Source organism: Hemicordylus capensis, chromosome 3, assembly GCF_027244095.1.
Source record: "Hemicordylus capensis ecotype Gifberg chromosome 3, rHemCap1.1.pri, whole genome shotgun sequence".
NCBI lineage: Eukaryota > Metazoa > Chordata > Lepidosauria > Squamata > Cordylidae > Hemicordylus > Hemicordylus capensis.
The window spans coordinates 265,198,253-265,218,266 of record NC_069659.1 but is presented as its reverse complement, the minus strand read 5'-3'; the positions used below and the strand labels follow the sequence as shown (position 1 = coordinate 265,218,266).

Here is a 20,014-nt window from a genome sequence, read left to right as displayed (position 1 = left end):
TGTTTTATTATTCTTTTAACAAAGGGAATACATGAAGGCAATTTATGCTGCTGCATTTCTAGGAGTCATAGTCAAAAACATGGCATACCTTTCTTTCTACAGTTGAAATCACTGGCCATCCACAAATTGCCACCTAAGATGCAACGTGGGTGCCAGAGGGCTATTATGCCATGCCACTGACTTATTATTATTAGCTATTGCGTTTTAACAAAAAATGGTTCTCCAAGCAGTTTACATAGAAAAGAGAATAAGATGATGGTGGTTTGCTGTCCCCAGAGAGCTCACAATCTTAAAAAAAACTTGCATGCAAACTTCCTTGCTATCTTGAGTTAAGTAGCTACGCTGTCAGTCTGGGATATACAGTGAGGGAAATAAGTCTTTGATCCCCTGCTGATTTTGTCCGTTTGCCCTCTGACACAGAAATGACCAGGCTATAATTGGAATGGTAGGTTTATTGTAGCTGTGAGAGACAGAATAACAACAAACAAACCCTCAAAAGCCCAGTGCCCAAAAGTCAGCAATGGATTTGCATTGTAGTGAGGGAAATAAGTGAGGGACAAAATCAGCAGGGGATCAAATACATTGTAGTGAGGGACAAAATCAGCAGGGGTTCAAATACTTATTTCCCTCAGTGTAAAGTTATTTTCCTGGAACTAGTAGAGATAATAAAGTATATATAGGGCAATGGCAACATCTCTGAACTTAAAATTTACATAAGCAGTGAAGTACAACACAGACAGTTCCAGTATGTCGAAGACTTAGCTGGATCTTAATAAGACAAACACTAAATTGTTTCTCCTGAAACAGTGTCCATGGTTTTAAATGCAGGTGTGCATGAAGCTTATTTTGTGTGGGGTGAAACTTTTTGGAAACTACATAGCATTCCACACAAATTCTAGATGTCCACCTAAAGCGATTAAGGTGATCTTTCTACGCATTCCTGTTGATCAGCTTTATACCCATCCGCTGCTAGGTTTTGTCATACCCTAGAGAGGGGACCTCTCTACAGTTGCAAGTCTACTGCAATTCTAAGCTGAGCGAAATATGCAAGAGGGAATGGATCTATTTTATCTGGCTACTAAGCATTGGGTTTGGAGCACAAGCACTGTTTAGATAAAGAGCTGTAGTGTTCTTATCAGATTTCAGTTATTCCCTCTATTATTCCATGAATTGAAATGTATTTTAACAGTCTCAATACCCAGCATTATGATGGACTTTGTGTGCAGGTAGTTAGTATGCTCTGTGCATTAAACAAAATGACCCTCTAAGGGGTGTGTCTCTCTGTGTGTATGTATGCATATGTGTGTGTGTGCATGTGTGTGTATACATACACACATGTACAACTGTTCAACTATTTCATGTTAGGGGAACGTTTTATGCACACCACAACAGTGCCTTTTATGGGAGAAGATGTATTACATTGGATGGGAAATGTCTATTTCCTGTCCCCTTTGACCCCTATCAGGGGGTGCTGCTGTCTGCAAGGCCCAACCCATTTTTTTGTATAGTCCACCTGGATTCTGTGTCTTGGTTATGCTAGTGTGTGGTGGAATGTTGCAAGCTCAATTTTTATGATGTTTTTGTCATCCTTGCAGCAATATGAGTGTGTCTCCTTTGTATTCTGCTGTTTCTTTTTGTGGAATTCCTGTTGGAGCACACCAGAATAAGCTTCTGGACTTGTCATTAGAAAATATGATAGGTAAGACTGTGTGACTAGATGTTTTCCAGCCTCTAAAAAGAGAATTGTATGGAACGATGTTGGTTCAAAACTGAATGCTGGGGGTGAAGGGTGAAAGGGTTACTAGCTTCCTATGTACATCCTTCAGTTTATTTGCTCAGGTTTTTATGAGGTAAATTCTTTGAAATTTGAAAATATTCTTTTTAAAAATATAAAGATGATGTACAGCTTTTCATTTAAAAGCCAACATTATTTGTAAATATACTTTGTTTTGATATAATTGTGAAGCATGACTGGACAACTCGCAGCTTAAGGAACATGGTAAAATTCAGTTCAAGCATTATACTTGGGTGAAAGGGTTTTTCTGTATGTTTAAGGATTTTTGTTTTGATGAGCTGAGTTTGTAACTGACAAAGTCAATGTGAATTCTTAAATAACTATTTTAGCAGACAGAAATAATTGTCGTATTAATTATGGGGACTTCAGTCTCCTTTCTGTTCAGTGTGACATGGTGTTTGCTAATTTTTTAATGTAGTGACAGATACTGTTATAAGAAATCAGAGCAACAAAGAGTTGGGTAGAAATAGGGTTACGATTCATACATACTATATTTACAGTTGTGCTTGATAATTAGTATTGGTAAATAAAACAAAGTTCAGGTATACTTTCTTTGTATTGCAATAAAACAGGACAAGGGACAATTTCTAACAAAGAGCAACTAAAAAGCTACTATTTTCAAGAAGTGCTCCTGAAGTTTCTGCTAACAGGCCTTCTTTCAGGACTTCCTTTGCCTCCGTTTGCTATCCGCATGTGCCCACCTCTTACCACAAAAAATATAAAGCAGTATCAGCCTCTTCTTGCTGTTGGTAGGTATCTTAAACCAGTGAAGTCTGGTGCATGTTTGATGTTCTTGCAGTAATATGTACAGTATGTGCAATAAACCAAATACATATTGGGAGTTATTTCTGTTTAAAATAGAATGTGTTTGATCTGTTTTAGCCATTGAATTATTTTTGCTACTAAATGTTGTTTGCAGAACAGGTGAATTGGGTTCCTCTTAATCCTGGAAACTGCAAATAGATTTACTTAATGTGTATTTTCCTGCCATAAACTTGGAACCAAACTTACCACTGTATCTGAGGAAACACATTCTATGAAGAGAAGCAGAATTGCATTCATAGAAAGGGATCTTCAGAGTGCAGAAGGACACTTTCTGCAAGTATAGCTCTCCCTCCTTTAAGCCCCCTTCTATGAACATAGCTCTCCTTCCATTCATAAGAACAGCCCTGCTGGATCAGGCCCAAGGCCCATCTAGTCCAGCATCCTGTTTCACACAATGGCCCAGATACGGCTGGAAGCCTGCAGGCAGGAGTTGAAGGCATGCCCTCTCTCCTGCTGTTACTCCCCTGCAACTGGTACTCAGAGGCATCCTGCCTCTGAGGCTAGAGGTGGTCTGTAGCCCTCAGACTAGTAGCCGTTGATAGACCTCTCCTCCAGAAAATTATCCAAAACCCTCTTAAAGCCATCCAGGTTGTCGGTTTTCACCACATCTTGTGGCAAAGAATTCCACAAGTTGATTATGTGTTGTGTGAAAAAGTGAAAAAGTACTTCCATTTGTTAGACCTAAATTTCTTGCCAATCAATTTCATGGGATGACCCCTTGTTCTAGCGTTATGTGTGAGAGAGAGAAATTTCTCGCTATCCACTTCCTCTAGAACTCTATCATCTCTCCCCGCAGTCATCTTTTTTCTAAACTAAATAGCCCCAGGTATTGTAGCCTTGTCTCATAAGGAAGGTGCTCTAGGCCCCTGATCACCTTGGTTGCACTCTTCTGCACCTTTTCCAGTTCTATGTCATTTTTTAGATATAGTGATCAGAATTGTACGCAGTACTCCAGGTGTGGCCGCACCATAGTTTTGTATAAGGGCATTATGATATTAGCTGTTTTATTTGCAACCCCCTTCCTAATGATCCCTAGCATGAAATTAACCTTTATCACAGCTGCAGCACATTGAGTCGACATTTTCAACAAGCTTCTGCAAATGAAGTCAACAGCCTCATCTTGGCTAACAATGCATTTTCAAACTGAAGGCGGATCTGGCCACAGTTACCCATGCCTTAGTCACATCATGGCTGGATTACTGTAATGTGCTATACGTGGGGCTGCCCTTGAACAATATTTGGAAACTGCAGCTAGTGCAAAATGCGGCAGAAATTATTTTATCTGGAACTGCCCACTGGGATCATGTCACACCCATGTTGAAAGAGCTGCACTGGCTACCAGTTTGTTTCCGGGTCCAATTCAAGGTGCTAGTTTTGACCTTTAAAGCCCTTAATGGTTTGGGCCCAGGATACCTGAGGGACTGCCTGCTCCCAAGGGTTGCTGCCTGCTTGACGAGGTCATCTGAGGGGACTCTGCTCCGGGTGCCGAAAACGAGGGAGGCTCAGCTGTCGAGCACACGGAACAGGACCTTCTCTGTTGCTGCCCACAGACTTAGGAATGCTCTCCCAGTTGCTATTCACTCCTCAGTCTCCATCACAGTTTTTCTGTCTTGTTTTAATTTTTGTGTGAACTGCCTTCGTATTGTTTTAATGAAAGGCAGTATACACATTTAACAAACAAACAAACAAACAAATAAATAAGTACTGAAAAAATGCTGGAAATGTTGTGAACTAAAATGATCCCCTGCTGAATACTTAGTAACTCTGCCCCACAAATGCCAACCAGCTCAGAAGGATATGACTTTGTCCTAATGGAATGCACTCTTTTTGCATTTTAAATTTTTATTGGCTTTTACAATAGCTTTACATTCAAATTACATTCATTTCTACACATAAGTAAATATTGACTTCCCTCTTACCTATCTGCGTGGTTCATGATAACTATACATATAAACCATTGCTATAATAATTCAAAACATACATACTCCATATTACTACTCGATTTTACCCAACCCAACTTGCTGTTATTACTATATTTCAAACCCTACTGAAAAGTCCATATTAGAAAAATAGTTCTTTAAGTAAAGCAGAAATGGTCCCCAATCTTCTTTAAAGCATTCCAAATTTTTGTCTCTTATTAATGCTGTAAGCTTTCCAAAATTTTTCCAAAATGTTCCATATTCCAAAATTATCAACCAGTATTATTTTGGGGGCATTTTAGTGTCTTTCCATTTCTGTGCATATACTGTCCTAGCCGCTGTGGTTGCATACATTTAAAATGTTAAATTTCTTCTGGAGAACTCTCTTTCAGTTATTCCCAGCAGGAAGGATTCTGGCCTCTTAAGAAATGTCATTTTTAAAATTTTCTTCAACTCATTGTATATCATATCCCAAAAAGCCTTTGCCTTCCCGCATGACCACCACATATGGAAAAAGGTTTCTTCACATTGTTCACATTTCCAACATTTGTTTGAAACATTTTTTATACATTAAAGCTAATTTTTTCAGTGTCAGATACCACCTATACATCATCTTATAATAATTTTCTTTTAAAGTATAACATGCAGTAAAGTTTAAACCAGTTTTCCATAATTTTTCCCAAGCAGCCATATCTATATTATGACCCACATCTTGAGCTCATTTTATCATAGTCGTTTTAACCACTTCATCTCTTGTCTCCTCCAAAAGCAACAACTTACACATCTTAGAGACTAATATTTCATCATTTTCACACAGCTCATTCTCAAATCTCAACATTTGATACACAAACCCAACCTTAAGATCCTTTTTATAAATTTCATTTAGCTGATGATGCTAATGCAATGCACTCTTTAATCAGGTTACAGGAGCTCCTAACATAAATTTTCCCAGTGCTGTTGCATTTGTCCAACGTAATTAATGGATTTAGGCTGCAACTGTGGTCACAAAGCGCTTATGGTGGAGTGCTGCTACACTGCATCACAGACCCATTGGCAGTGCATACATGCACACAGGGGCATGGGCAGTGCTCCAGCTACCCATGTTCCCTTGCACTATGCCAGCTATTAAAGTATTTAATCCAGAATTTCTACTGCTCTGATTTAAACTTCTCACTGATTTTTTTTTTAACAAAAAGCATGTGTGTATGAAATAAATCTCAAGACCAATGTGATAATTCTGCTAGTTTAAGACAAACTAGTTAGACAAATGTTACATATATTACATCCATCATTGGGGTGGGGGGGAACTGTGAATGTGGGAAACTCCTAATTAAGTAGCTGCTGGAATGAATAGCCCAATGGTATTCTGCCAGAACTGGCCTTCAGAATGACCTAGTATATTCCACATGATTGACTGACTCAGTATTTAAAAGTAGAGCTCCAGTCTATGGGAAATGTGTCCTGCACAAGCATCTACCCAACTCCTGTTATACTGAAGGAGCTGGCTTATAAGATTTTCCCCATAGTATTTGGGCAGCTTGATAACATTGCTAGTGGCCAGTTAATTACTCAAGTGTGGATTAACTGACCAAAATAGGTGAAAAGGTCAGTCTGACAAATTCCGTTTTGCTTGTTTTGAAGGTTGTTAAGGTAACCTTCTGATTCTGTAATTTTTTATAAATATACAAATGACTTTTTGCAGGTACAAGCAATGGCTCTGTCTTGGTGTATAATCTTACCAGTGGGCTTCTACATAAAGAGTTAAGCATCCATTCCTGTGAAGTCAAGTGAGTTTCTTTTAATTGCTTATGATGCTTTGGGGAAAGGAAAATTAAAGTGTTTAATGTGCTATAAGCAATGCAAGTGTTTGCCTTAATCATAAATAGTGTATCAGATAATTTTTCAGTAGGGTAACCTTCCTCGGCATATAGAGCTCTAGTTCTATGAAAACATTGATTCATTGTGAAAATTAGTCTTGATGCTCTTTTGCAGTATCAATATTTGAACTGGTTACTAATGTGCTTGTTGATCAAGACTGAACATTATTAGCCTTGCTTGCTCTAAAACATTGCAGCTGTTTAAGTCTGACATCCAGACTAAATTACTCATGACTAACTTGTCATATTAATTTCAGTGGGAGTACTCATGAGTAATTTAGACTGGATGTCAGCCAGCATACATAATTCTGCCTAGCATAAATTTGATTATAAATCACAGAAATATGATGGGCAGTTTGATTTTTTTCTAGAGAAAAAAGCAACAACAAAAAGCCAGAGAGGTGCAAATAGAAAGTGGAAGGCTGGTGGGAAGAAAGAGGCCCTCTCTCTTTCTGTTCTGGAAAGGTTCTGCAAGGGTGAATGACATGTCCAGTTCTTCCAGAGCTCTTCCAGAGCACAGGGAGTGCTCTGGACTCTACAGGCTCTTGTGCAGCAGCACACATGCAGGGGGATTGGGGAAGTTATGTTAGGGCTCCCATCACAACCCCACAGTACCTTGAAGCATTCATGCTTTATTAATTGGGATTTTAAGCCATATCAGATCTGTGTCATGTGGCAACCCAGTTCAGAGTTTGACTTATGCCACTGCTAAATAGGTCAGACCACAAGTAACAACTAGAAGTAAGTAATGGTTAACATTGTTGTGAGGTCTGTGGCCAAGATCATTTAGAGGCTTTATATTGCATACAGCCATACCTGGGGAAAGAAGATTTGCTTTTAATCATTGTATAATTTCTTTCCTCTTCAGTCATGTAAAGCCCTTCTAACTTGCCCCTGCTAACATGCCCCTGCTAACTTGGCAAAGAGGCACCTTTTAATGTGGTGATTCTCTTTATTTAGCAGGGGGAGAGTAACTGGCCCCATCCACCCCCAGCACAGTACCTCCAGTGACTGTTGCTGGTGTCTATCTTAAGTTTCTTTTTAGATTGTGAGCCCTTTGGGGACAGGGATCTATCTTATTTATTTGTTATTTCTCTGTGTAAACCGCCCTGAGCCATTTTTGGAAGGGCGGTATAGAAATCGAATGAATGAATGAATACATTAAGTAAGTAACTAACTGCTGGTGGAACTTTAACTTTAGTTTCCTGTTCAGCCTCTGAAATCTTCTGAACCCTGTCATATTTTTATATTAATGTTGTAACATTTTAAAGTTTAAATACTAGTGCTAATATTTCACAAATGTTAATTTTAAAAGTATTTAAAATGTTTTATCTCATTAAAGTTCAACCAATGCATTATACAATTTTATATGCATAACTTTAAGCATAGTTATACTTTCATCTTTTTCTCTGTTTAATAATTGATAGTGTAGCTTGGGCTTTTTCCTAATCATAAATGCTGTGGTATGAAAGTATTAAAAACATTTTCAACAATTTAGGTATTAAATTAAATTAAATTGAAATCCCCATATGCCTCCAAACTACTGAGAGGAACTGAATAGAACATGAAATTTAAAAATTATTTTTGTGAAGATGGGCAGATGACTAAAAGCACATGTTTCTTTAGCTTGAAAGAAAGAGTTTTTCTCAGTTTTGTATGAGGTGAATGACATTAAATCTAATTTGGGAAGAACATGTTATTGCTATATAGTTTCTGAAATTATGGACACCTTGTTGTCTTAGATTGTTAATTTTTAATATGTCCATTTTACAACTTTGGTTACTTTATACACGTAACCAGTGTACTGCTGATTAGGGATGTGCACGAGCCATTCGTGCCAGCGGGGGGTTCCCTAAAGGAGCAGGTAAGCAGGTCCTTACCTGCTCCATTGCCATCCCGCCGCTTTTACGTGTGTGCGCTCGTTCAAGCAAAGGCTGCGCATAGCTGCAGCGCTGTTCCTTGCAGGTGGTGCGCGGTGTCAGCATGCACATGGCCACGTGTGTGCTGACGCTACACGCAGCCTGCAGGGAATAGTGCTGAAGCTGCATGCGGCCTTTGCTCGAGCGAGCACCGCACCCATAAAAGCGGCAGGATGGCAGCAGAGCAGGTAAGGACCTGCTTACCTGCTCCTTTAGGGAACCACTCCCCACCCTGCCAAACCAGTTTGGCTGCAGCTGCCCAAGCCAGCTTGGCACTTCCCAAAGGAGGCACTGAACCGGTTCGTGCACCTCCCTAGTGCTGATGCCTGTAAGTAAAAGTGGGCTACTAGACTTACTTTCTACTCCTCTGTAATCCTGCTGGATCTAATGGACAGAACTGAGTGTTAACAATGTTGATATAGCAGTATAGCTGGCAACGATTTCCAATCACAATAATAGCAGAACTGGCATCTAGCGGTTTCACTGATGTTTCTTCATGTCTGCAGTGTATCGAATGGATTGCACGGGTGGGAATAACTTGTTACTGACTTTTAATGTTAAACGAACATGTACATATTAGAAGTTTCTTATTTTGCCTTTTTGCCTGCAGCTGTGCCGACATAGGAACACGACCCTCCTATTAGGGAGGCTGAAGCATTTAGAGCATTTTAGCTGAGAGGAGGGAGGGAGAAGGAATGGTGTTGGGGGGAAATGGACAGAAAATGTTTCTTCTTTTCACAAAATACTAGACATTTTGTTGGCACATTCGGTATAGAAGAATAGTGCTTCACACAATTCATGATTAACTTCTGGAATTTGCTGCCACAAGAAGTAGTAATGACCTAGCTTGGATAGTTTTAAAAGTCCATGAATGATTCCTGGTTTCTTTTGTGAGTGGCATTTCCACAGGACATACTTCTTAGGTTACCCTTCCCTTGGAAGAGAATGGGATGTCCTGAGAATCAAGGCCTTATTTTTTAAGGATAAATCACTATCTGTCACTAGATAAAATATTCTCCCTCATTTACAAACTTTGCACAAATAGAAGCAGTCTACTGTGAGTCTAACAATGAAGTTCTTTTTCTAAAGATGCAATAGGTAGCTTGCCAATGAGAAGATTGTATCATGTTACAAAAACCATACAAAAATAGGCAGAAAAATCTAAGTTTGAAACTGGAAAAATTGTGAGCAGGCAATCAGTTGAGGGTTCCCCTCTAAAGATATATGGAACTTTAGTGCATGTATGGCAATTTGTAGGTGTTCATTTGACACCCTGCCACCACTGCCCTGTTAACCAGAAGTGTTTGGATTGTGAAGTATGAGTTTTTAAAAGGGTAAGGTGGAGGAAAGTAGACCTCTCCGTTTTAATTCTCTACCCCTAGCCCTCGTCCAGCCTGCAGTCACTGGGTTGCTACCAAAGGTGTCCTTTCTCCAGGAGAAAAGGCCCTTTGGGTACAAACCACTACTTCTTCAGTGAAGTTATTGTTAACCTGGTTAAAGAGTGACTTCATTTGGTTGCCTCAGTTTTACTCTGAGTTTTACTCTGAGGTTTCAAAATAGTGAGATTTTGCATCTCTCTGTTCCATAGTTCCATTAAAGTGGCAGTTACAATTTGCACTGTATATAAAATCCATGAGCCTTACATTTTTGAAGAGTAGAGCTAGTATATAAAATTAGTGTAGTGTAACTCCTAATTGCACTCACTGAGGCTATTCTCACGACCAGCAAAAATCAGGCTACGAGAGCCTAGCCCTATTTTTGCTGGTCATGTAAACCTCCGGGCTCACAGGCAAGTCCGGTGGTTTACAAGCAGGTAACCCGCTTGCAAAGCCCTCCCCTTAGCCCAGGTTAGCAGAGCGAGCGCTCCACTAACCAGGGTTTCCGGATTGTGTTTTGCCACGGTGCGGCTCCGTGCCGTGGCAACTCACAAGGAGACCCCTGACCGGGAGGCTAAAAAGCAGCCTCCTGGCTCGGGGGTGTCTCCAGCATGCTCTGTGCACTCGTGATTTGTGATATCTGAATAAGGGAAATCTTACTTTTGCTGGAATGCTGCTGTAGATTTTGTGATATCTGAATAAGGGAAATCTTTCTTTTGCTGGAATGCTGCTGCTTAACTACTATATTAAAACTGGGACACTTATTCTGATTTAATGCAGTGAACACACTTTTTCTCTGACAGGGGCATTGAATGGACAAGCTTGAGCGGCTTCCTTTCCTTTGCCACATCAACCCCCAATAATGTAGGGCTAGTAAGAAATGAGCTGCAGTTGGTTGATCTCCCCACAGGTAAACATATTATGAAGCATAATTGCTTGTGACAAGGTAGATGAGGAATTATATCTATGTGATGTTAGCTTCTTCGGGATCCTGTCTGTTGATTTTGTTTCTGTTAGAATGGCAAAGATGATATAATTGAATGGGGCAGTTTATGTAAGTTTTTTTTAAGTCTGTATGAAAAAAACATTTTAGACAATCTTATCTCTGTGAGTCAAGATTCATTTTATGACTCCTCCTTAGGGCATGAGAAGAAATCGCTATTGTCAGCTAAAGATTGAACACTATTAAAACTGAATACATTATAACTCCATCTGAGAATGCAAATACATTCAGCATTGGCTGAAAAACCTGGTTAAGTCAGCATTTCCCAAACACAGTTATTCACCTGGCTCCATAACCCATGCACTTTCCCATCCATCTGGCTCATGTGGATGGGAGGGATATATCACTTCAACCGCCCCTACATTTTCCTTGCACAACTTGGAGCCATGTCATCCAGTGGCCATTAAGTACTGCTGGCTCCATTCATCCCTTTCAGTGATCTCATAAATATTGAAACGTACAGTTTGGGAATCCCTGTGATTGTCTGTAGGCTGATTGCCAAGAACGCAAGGACAATTGGTCTCATGCACTCACTTTTAGAAATGCTGGCAGAATTGAAGGTGACCGATATTAATCTGCATGTATGGAAATATCAGGTTGATCTGCTAACATATATAGGGCTTCATATGTATTGAATATCAGGATTTTGTTTTTTAAAGGCCTGAATCTCTTTGTACCTTCCCTGTCTTACAGCACCCATAGCAATAGATTGTATGAATAAGGCACATTGGAGACTTTCAGTGTAAAGTTCTGACTGTTCAGCTGTTTTGGAACCTTGCACACAGAGAGTTATTTATTTATTTTTAATTCATGAAAGCAAAAAAAAAAGGTGGAAGAAAATGATGGCAAAATACAGGTTGAAATTGGAGGTTTCATTCTTGTTGGAGAGGGAGTGTAATGGGATGGCTTGGAGCCAAAGCTCTTGTATCATCTCATGTTCAGTATCTCGTTTGGCCTGTGTCCATCATACAGAAAGTTCTTCCAGTGTGTTATTGCAGGCACCAAAGCCTGAACCTAATACATAGACTAGGAAGACAAAAATGTAAGATGATCAGTGTGGTGAAAGGAAAGGTATTTGACAGGACAATTACAGAGGCTTTGCTTGTGCTTTACACATTCTGTATCTCTTGTGTTTTTAGGTAGAAGCATTGCATTTCGTGGGGAGCGAGGCAACGATGAACCCGCTATTGAAATGATAAAGGTGTCTCACTTGAAGTAAGTGGATTAACACAGAAAAAGCAGGTATATTTATCTTGCACTGAATTACACTAAGAGGCGCTTCACATGACCTCTGCGAAGTGCAAGACGGGGTTTGGCGGGGAGAGTGGACTAAGCCCGTTCTCCCCATACACGACCAAACTCCTAGGCTAGTGTGGCCACCCACACAACTACTGGCTCCGTCATGGGGAGCGGGGGCTTCCTAGCCCCCGGAAATCCCAGGATGCTTTGCACACGTGCACGGGGCATTCTGGGGGGACCCCCGACACCAGGAGGCTGCTTGTAGCCTCCCAGTTGGGGGTCTACTCGTGTGTCGCCATGCACACGATTAAAAAAACAAGATTAATGGAGCACTCACTCTGTTAACCTCATCTAAGAGGAGGAGGAGTCAGGTGGGCTAGTCACCTTGGAACCACCGGGCTTTCCCACGAGCCCGGTGGTTCTGACGATCCCTAGAAAGCGAGTAGGCTCAAGCCCACTTTCTAGTGATCGTGGGAATAGGCTCTAAGTCTCTTGGCTCTGGCAAGTACACACAGTAGTAGGTATAGAATTCTATCTAGAAAGGAAGGTAGATGAATAAACCTTAATGAAAGTTTCAGCAAATAACTTCAAACTTCAGCTTAGGAAAGAACTTACAAATGAGAGATGCTTACACATTCACTCATGTAATGCAACAGAAAGCATAGAAATTGTAAATTAAGGCACTTGCCTTATGCACATCATAAGCAGTAAACTCATTCTGCAGTTTCATGTTATGCATACGTTCAGTTTAACTTTTCCCACAGTTTTCTTTAGTCTTTCTGCTCCAATCCTTTTAGTTTGCTGGAAGAGAACTTATATTCTGAATTTTTCAGTGTTTCCCCCCTGGCCTTCACTCTAGACAAAATGTGGGGCATGATTCAGTAGCGGCTGGTGCGGACACTGCCGGGGGTGGGTGGGCGCAGCGGCGAGAGGCACCTTTAAGGGTAAATTATTCGGTGCTTACCTCCACCCTCGCTGCACCTGAACGCCTCTCAGAGCAGCAGCGCACTGCCCAGCAGCCCCTGCGGTGGGGGATTCCCTCTGCCACTCACCTGGCCTCCGTGGAGCCGATCCCCCGCGGGCGGCCAGATGAGTAGTGGAGGCGATCCCCGCTGCAGGAAGTGCTGGATGGTGCCCTGCTGCTCCGAGCAGCATTCAGGTGCAGCAAGAGCAGAGGTAAGCACCAATTAATTTGCCCTTAAAGGTGCCTCTCGCCGCTGGCCCCCGGCAGCGCCTGCACCGGCCACTACTAGCGTGATGCTATCCTCTTGTAGTTTCCCAGGCTGTACAAACAGCTCTACTAAAATAAAGCAGGTGATGGGGGCAGGGGATTGCAACACAGTGATGATGCAGTATGTGTTTTGGTTTACAAAAGGTTAGCAGAAGAAAGAGAAGGCCGAAGTTGTGGGGCTAGGCTTGAGGGAGCGGCTCCATTCATTTCACTGGAGTCTGTGCAGGAGAATTGCCCAGTGCTCTGTGCTCCTGCTGTGTGGAACAAATTATTTTATTTTTCATTTCAGGCAGTACTTAGCAGTTGTATTTAAAGACAAACCTTTGGAACTGTGGGATATCAGAACATGTACTCTCCTTAGAGAAATGCCAAAAAACTTCCCTACAATTACTGCGTTGGTAAGGAATTCATTCTGTCAGCTTCTCATCAGAAATGTAAATTATAAGTAAATCTTGCATAGTTTGAAATATGACTATTTGCTTGTGGAATGATTTATGCCGTTTATATCCTCTGGTGTAGAAATCCTCCCCGCTCCCTCTTAATGTAAACAGACTGGAAGGAAATGGAATCTGACTTGCATATTGCTGCCTTTTTAATTAATATGTATTTTTTCCCTTGCAAGTAAATCTGAACTGAATTTAGAGTTGATAAGTAATCCTTACAAGTGAAAAGTAATGCCTTGTTCTGTCAGGAATGGTCACCTTCGCATAACTTGAAGAGCTTAAAAAAGAAGCAGCTTGCAGCCCGTGAAGCTATGGCCCGGCAAACAGTTGTATCGGATACTGAACTGAGCAGTTTAGAATCTTCTGTGATCAGGTATCGGCACTGTTCTCAGTGAGAAACTGTATCGGGTTTCCTTTCACTGCTTTGTTTCCAGAGATACTCTGCTGTTTGTAATTTTGGAAATTAAATGATCATGTTGTGATTTAAATCATAGTAACACAGGAAGTTGCCTTCTACCGAGTCAGATCATTGATCCATCTAGTTCAGTACTGTCTACAGAGATTGGCAGCGGCTTCTCCAAGATTACAGGCAGAAGTCTCTTTCAGGCCTCTCTTTGAGATGCCAGGGAGGGAACTTGGAACCTTCTGCATGCAAGCAGGCAGATACTCTTCCCAGAGCGACCCCATCCCCTAGGGGATTATCTTACTGTGTTCACATGTCTCCCATTTGAATGCAAACCAGGGGGACCCTGTTTAGCAAAGGGTCCCCCTGGTTCATGCTTGCTACCACAAGACCTCCCATTCCAACTGCCTTTGAAACACCTTTGTGTGAGAGCAGTGTAAAAAGCCAAAGCATGGCCTGGAAGCTGATGTGTAGCATTCCTGTTAATCATGGTTAACAGTGCAATCCTGTGCATCTTTACTTGGAAGTAAATCCCACAGTTTGATGGGGTTCACTCCCATTGCAGCTTGAGTGAGTGAGTATACGCCCGCACTTGTGTGTGTGTGTGTGTGTGTCATCAATCAATCAATCTTTATTGATGTAGTCACAGACCAGCAAATACTCAATACAAGTGTTAAAAACAAAGTAATTAAGCATAATACAGTAGCACAATTAATACTGTATATGAAAATGTCCACCTATGCAGCGTAAATTCGAGCCCTTTCATTGTGCAGAGGCTAATGTTTGTTGCCAGATTTTGCTAGCTGTCCAACAAAACTTGGCAACATTTTGAGATATAAATAGCATCCTTTGTGAATAAATCATCTGTTTAATAATAGTCACAATAAGGACTTTCTTAGTGGTCAGTTCAGAATAGTATTTACATGTGCTCACCACACATTTTGTTTTTGACTAGTAAACCGTTGCTAGTAGTCGCTAAATTCCATGCTCAAACTGTTCGCAAGTATTCAGGCAACATGTATTCTATTCGTTTATTCCTTTGGCTATTTGCAGCATTTTGAATATTTTTGGTTGGTAAAGATAATGAGAGTCACCTTAAGTGGCGCGGTGGGGAAATGCTTGACTAACAAGCAGAAGTTGCCACGTCGAATCCCTGTTGGTACTATATTGGACAGCAGCTATATAGGAAGGTGCTGAAAGGCATCATCTCATACTCCATGGGAGGAGGCAATGGTAAACCCCTCCTGTATTCTACCAAAGAAAACTACAGGGCTCTGTGGGCGCCAGGAGTCAAAATCAACTTGACGGCACCCTTTACCTTTATCTTCAAAGATAATGAGACAACACTGAGATATAGAAAGGGGAGTAGAAGCCATGTAGGAGGAATAGGAAGTAAATACTGATGTGATAGATTCTGACTCTGTACACTTAAATGTCTGCCTAATGTGCCTTTCTGTTTTAATAGCTGACACTCACCTGGATCCAGCCAGTCCTTGCTAGTGCACAAGGCCTTTCACCATTCATCTTCATTCATTCATTTAGATCTGTCCCTGACACTTAAGGTAGGGATGTGCACGGAACCAGTTCGGCTTTCCATTTCTGGAGCGCCAAACTGGTTTGGTCCACTGGCATCCGAACTGGTTCAAAAGTCACCTGGGGGTAGCTGGAGGTAGCTTTAAGGGACAGGGAAGGCACTGCCTCCCTGTCAGCCCCTACCCTGCTGCTTCCCCCCACCTCCAGCAACCTCTAAAAAATTGGACATGCTGAGCTGCAGTATTCCTGCTTGCAGCCCCAATTAGCATTGCCACGCTCATGGCCAACACTCACGCTCATACCCCCCTCCACCCTCCCAGGAACCGGTCCGTGCACATCCCTAACTTAAGGTTACATGAAAGTTCTTATATGTATACAAATTCCATACATATGATCGAATTTTGGTTTGCAAAACCACTATACTCTCTAAACGTTATCCACAAATGTCACTTAGAAGCTGTCTGAATTTCTGTTATGATACCATGGATTTCAAGCTGATTTGTGCACCAGATCCAGTATTGCATACCATGAATGTGCATATTATAGTGGGGCTGTGTGGCAAACTTTGTCTTCGGGCTGCAGGACTTCTCAGCTGCCTCTGCTTTTTCTAAGCTCAACATCTGACAAGAGAGGCACAGAGCTATGCTCTGGCAGTGGGAGAACAACCTTGGTATGTTCATGGAAGCAGCTGTTCACTCCTAAGGAGTTTTTTTGTGTCTATAGGCCAGTTGTTTTTATCACTGAAGAATGTGTATTCATCCTGTTGAAATAATAGGTTACTCTTTATTTTGTAAGTGTGTACTGGCCGACATCCAGAATAAGCTGCATTTGACATGCTAGGATTTTCCATTGCGGTTGAAGGGGAAGAATGCCATTTTTTGCTATTCTTCCTGCCTTTTTCCGCAGCCAAAACTATATCCCTGGGTCTCTCCAAGCCCTAGTCTGAACCCTAGTTTAGATATATGGCAGTTTCAGTAGGCCCAGGCGGCTGTAGAGGGAACGGCAGTAGCAGAACCTCCACCTCCCCCCCCCATGCAATGGAAAACTGTGGCATGTCAGCTCAGGCTTAGTCTGGATGTCTGTCATTGTGCCTGTCCATTGCTGTCATCCAGTGGTGTCTTTCTATATACTCTGCTGTCGTCTGAGATGTGTTTGGTTGTGAAATGTGGTAAGACATTTTTATTGTGGCCCCCAGGCGATAGAAGTCTTTTCTCTGGGAAGTACATGTGCCTTCATCTTGGCCATGGTTTCACTGCCAATTTCTCCCCCCACCCCCTGCCCTTTTAACAACCTCTTGATTTATCTGTCACTTAATAATGTTCTTGCTTTGTTATTAGCTCCTTACTGTTTTTTCTTTGCTGCATTTTGTGTATTGCTTTGTATTGTTTTATTGAGTTTCAACTTTATCAACCTTCTTAAGTAGTTCCATTTTTGGAAATGGAAAGGTGGGATATAGATCCTCAAATAAATAATGTGTTCATGAAGTGAACCTGAACTTTTTGATCCAAAAAGGGAAATATTTTGTTTTTCTTCCAAAGCTTACTGCAGGAGGCTGAGAGTAAATCCGAACTGAGCCAGAACATCTCTGCTCGGGAACACTTTGTGTTTACAGATACCGATGGGCAAGTCTTTCACTTGACAGTGGAGGGGAATTCTGTCAAAGACAGTGCAAGAATTCCTCCTGACGTGAGTTCAATGCTGAATTTATTTAATTATGTTAATGTTAATTAGAGTATTAGTCATAGAAGGATATGTCTTTAATAACAGATAATTTGCTGGGGAGGGTGGGGGGAGGATCCAAAAGCCACATTCTAATTATACCTTTATTAGGGCAAACAAAAAGTGGTGCAAAAACCTGAACAACTAACTTCCAAGTTCTTGAGAATCCTTCATTAGGCTGGATGGTAAGAAAAGCAAAAATGGGTATGTAGCAGGGGAACTGGAACTAGTGAAATGGCTACAAAAGATCTGCATGTTATAAAAAGATAGACTCATGTTGATGAGACTAACTAATTTCAGTCTGCGCCCAAGTTTTCTGGAATGAAGAAGAGTAAATAATTTATATTTACTTTTTTAGAAAATATACATTTTTAGAATAGCACATTTTTAGAAAATATAAATGTCTAGCAGTTTACTCTGTTCTGCCCGCATCACTAACAGAAGAACATGCCCCTTGTAGGCAGAGTATAGAAGTAAAAGAGAAAAGTGGTCATAATTTTTATATTCACAAAGCTGAAAAATAAGTTTGATTTATGTGTTAACCAGGCAGAAAGTCAGTAGAACCCAAACTGGTATTACTTAGTGGTTGGAGGGCATTCAACCCTCAAAAAAGTAAAGATAATGTAAAAAATATTTCAACAAAAAAATCTACCTTGCAAGATAAAAACTTAGGTTAGAGTGTTACTTTGAAGACTGGAATAACCACCCAATTATCTTATACGAAACAAAAATCAGTTGTAGTATTTTAACTAATAAGAATCATTAGAGAATGTCTTTTAACAACATGTTATATGCAAAAGGTAAACCCTGTGAACCAGTAAGTTGCCTTATTGCTCATGCAGTGAAATGTCACACATGGAACTTCATACTTGCAACAGGGAAATTTAACATGGATGTAGCACTTCTGTCCATGGATTTAGACTGTACCTATTTCCTCTGGCAGCAGACCCAATAGCCATTAGGAATGTGCATGGAACCATTTGGCATTCCGTTCTGGGAGTGCCAAGCTGGTTCCATGACTGCTGTTTGAGCCAGTTTGGAGGAAGAGGGGTGTTTCCTTTTAAGGGACAAGGGAGGCACTGCCTACCTGCCAACCCCTGCCATGCTGCTTCCCCCCACCCTTCTGGCACTCTCGTAAAAAGTGGGTCCGTGGGTCTGCAGCGTGCCTCCCTGCAGCCCCGGTCAGTGGTGCCCTGGAAATAGCTGATGTGTGTGCGTGCCGTGCACACGCACACATCTGCCCTTTCCAGGGCACCGCTGACCGGGGCTGCAGGGAGGCACGCTGCAGACCCACGGACCCACTTTTTACGAGAGTGCCAGCGGGGGGAGGGGCGAAGCAGGAGGGCGGGGGTTGACAGGTAGGCAGCGCCTCCCCTGTACCTTAAAGGAACCACACACCCCCGCGTCCTCCTGGGTGCGCACGGAACCGGTTCTGTGCATATCCCTAATAGCCATGAATCCTCCAAGCACTTGGTATACTGCTGTACTCTCCCACTGTGTCTTGTGGGATTGCTCCAGAGGCTGTGAAGCTCCAGAAATGCTTGTTTGCTTTACCTCTGAATTACAGTAGCACAATTAAATACATATTCTTTGTAATCTTAGTTACATTTGTGAAATGCTGACCTCTTGTGGCCATATAATTTAAGTTTTTAAAAGAACAACGTTCTCTTAAGTTTTTGTAAACCTCCTAATTGAAATGTTATAAATTTCAGCCCTTTGCCACAGTCCTAAAACTGCTTTTTTGAAGCCATTTCCTCCCAAATCTGCCGCCTCTGGACTGTAATTTCAAAGTTTGTACCTTCAGAAACTGTTTCCTTTCAGACAGAAACTTCAGATGTGTGTTGAACATTTTCAAACATAAATTATGTATGTTTGAAAATATCTTGCTTTTCTCCCAAAGCCAATTTTATGCTAAAGTTATGATAGCATAAAAGAGACTATGCAAAACTTATTATGTGGTTGAGAAGATAAGCTACTGGTTTTCTGGAATCTTCTGTACTGATAAATCCAAGGAACAAAAGAACTGCTAGATGGACTCTTGGAGGCAATTTTCAGCTGTAGTAACCACAAAACAACTGGGAACTTTGAGATCAAGAACTTTTATCTGTCTTCTAAAGTGTCTGGGTTACTCATCCTTGGAGTGGCGCAGCAAAGTATTTGTAGCCTAAATGACTACTGGTTGTCTTTCAAATGTCATCCTGTTATGTGCTCAGTCTCCGTTTGCAGCCCCCCCCGCCCCATTCCTTAAAGCATCTCAAAAAGGTTGATAAGCTTGCTCACTGTGTGATCTCTCTCTCTTTGTATAGGCCAGCAACCAAGATATTGCATAGATCATTCTTCTCAAGCTGCCAGTGCATCTGTTTTTAGAGATAGTGGCAGTTTTCACAAAGGGCGACCGGCTATTAAGGATCCAGCCACTGATGGCTTTAGTAAATACTTTAGAGAAGATTATGGTCTGGCGAGATAAGAATAATTATGGCAAAATAGCTCCTATATTATGTAAACATTCTCCTTGGGGTTTAATGGAATATTGTGTGTTGCTACAAGTGCAGCTACTTGCTTTATATGTGATTAATGAATAATGTGACTGATTCCTGCTGGTTTTGAAGCAATAATTTCAGCTTCGGAAAGCCTGGATCAGCTACAAGATTTCTAAAAATCATACAGATTATGTGTTCCAAGTATATATGTTAGATTGCCTTAAATTTATGCTTTTTTGTTCAGTGTGGCTT

The 20,014-nt window shown here is 41.2% G+C and overlaps 1 protein-coding gene across 6 annotated transcripts in view; it reads left to right on the top strand.

Moving 5' to 3' along the window:
* Positions 1 to 20,014, top strand: part of WDR11 (WD repeat domain 11) — a 99,596-nt gene that overhangs the window by 36,776 nt on the left and 42,806 nt on the right. For all 6 annotated transcript variants that reach the window (XM_053307549.1, XM_053307553.1, XM_053307551.1 and 3 more), the window contains exons 9-16: positions 1,596 to 1,699; positions 2,368 to 2,544; positions 6,242 to 6,326; positions 10,515 to 10,621; positions 11,854 to 11,929; positions 13,474 to 13,582; positions 13,876 to 14,000; positions 17,102 to 17,249. In XM_053307549.1, the coding sequence (XP_053163524.1) occupies positions 1,596 to 1,699; positions 2,368 to 2,544; positions 6,242 to 6,326; positions 10,515 to 10,621; positions 11,854 to 11,929; positions 13,474 to 13,582; positions 13,876 to 14,000; positions 17,102 to 17,249 (931 nt within the window). The remainder of the gene's footprint in view (positions 1 to 1,595; positions 1,700 to 2,367; positions 2,545 to 6,241; positions 6,327 to 10,514; positions 10,622 to 11,853; positions 11,930 to 13,473; positions 13,583 to 13,875; positions 14,001 to 17,101; positions 17,250 to 20,014) is intronic.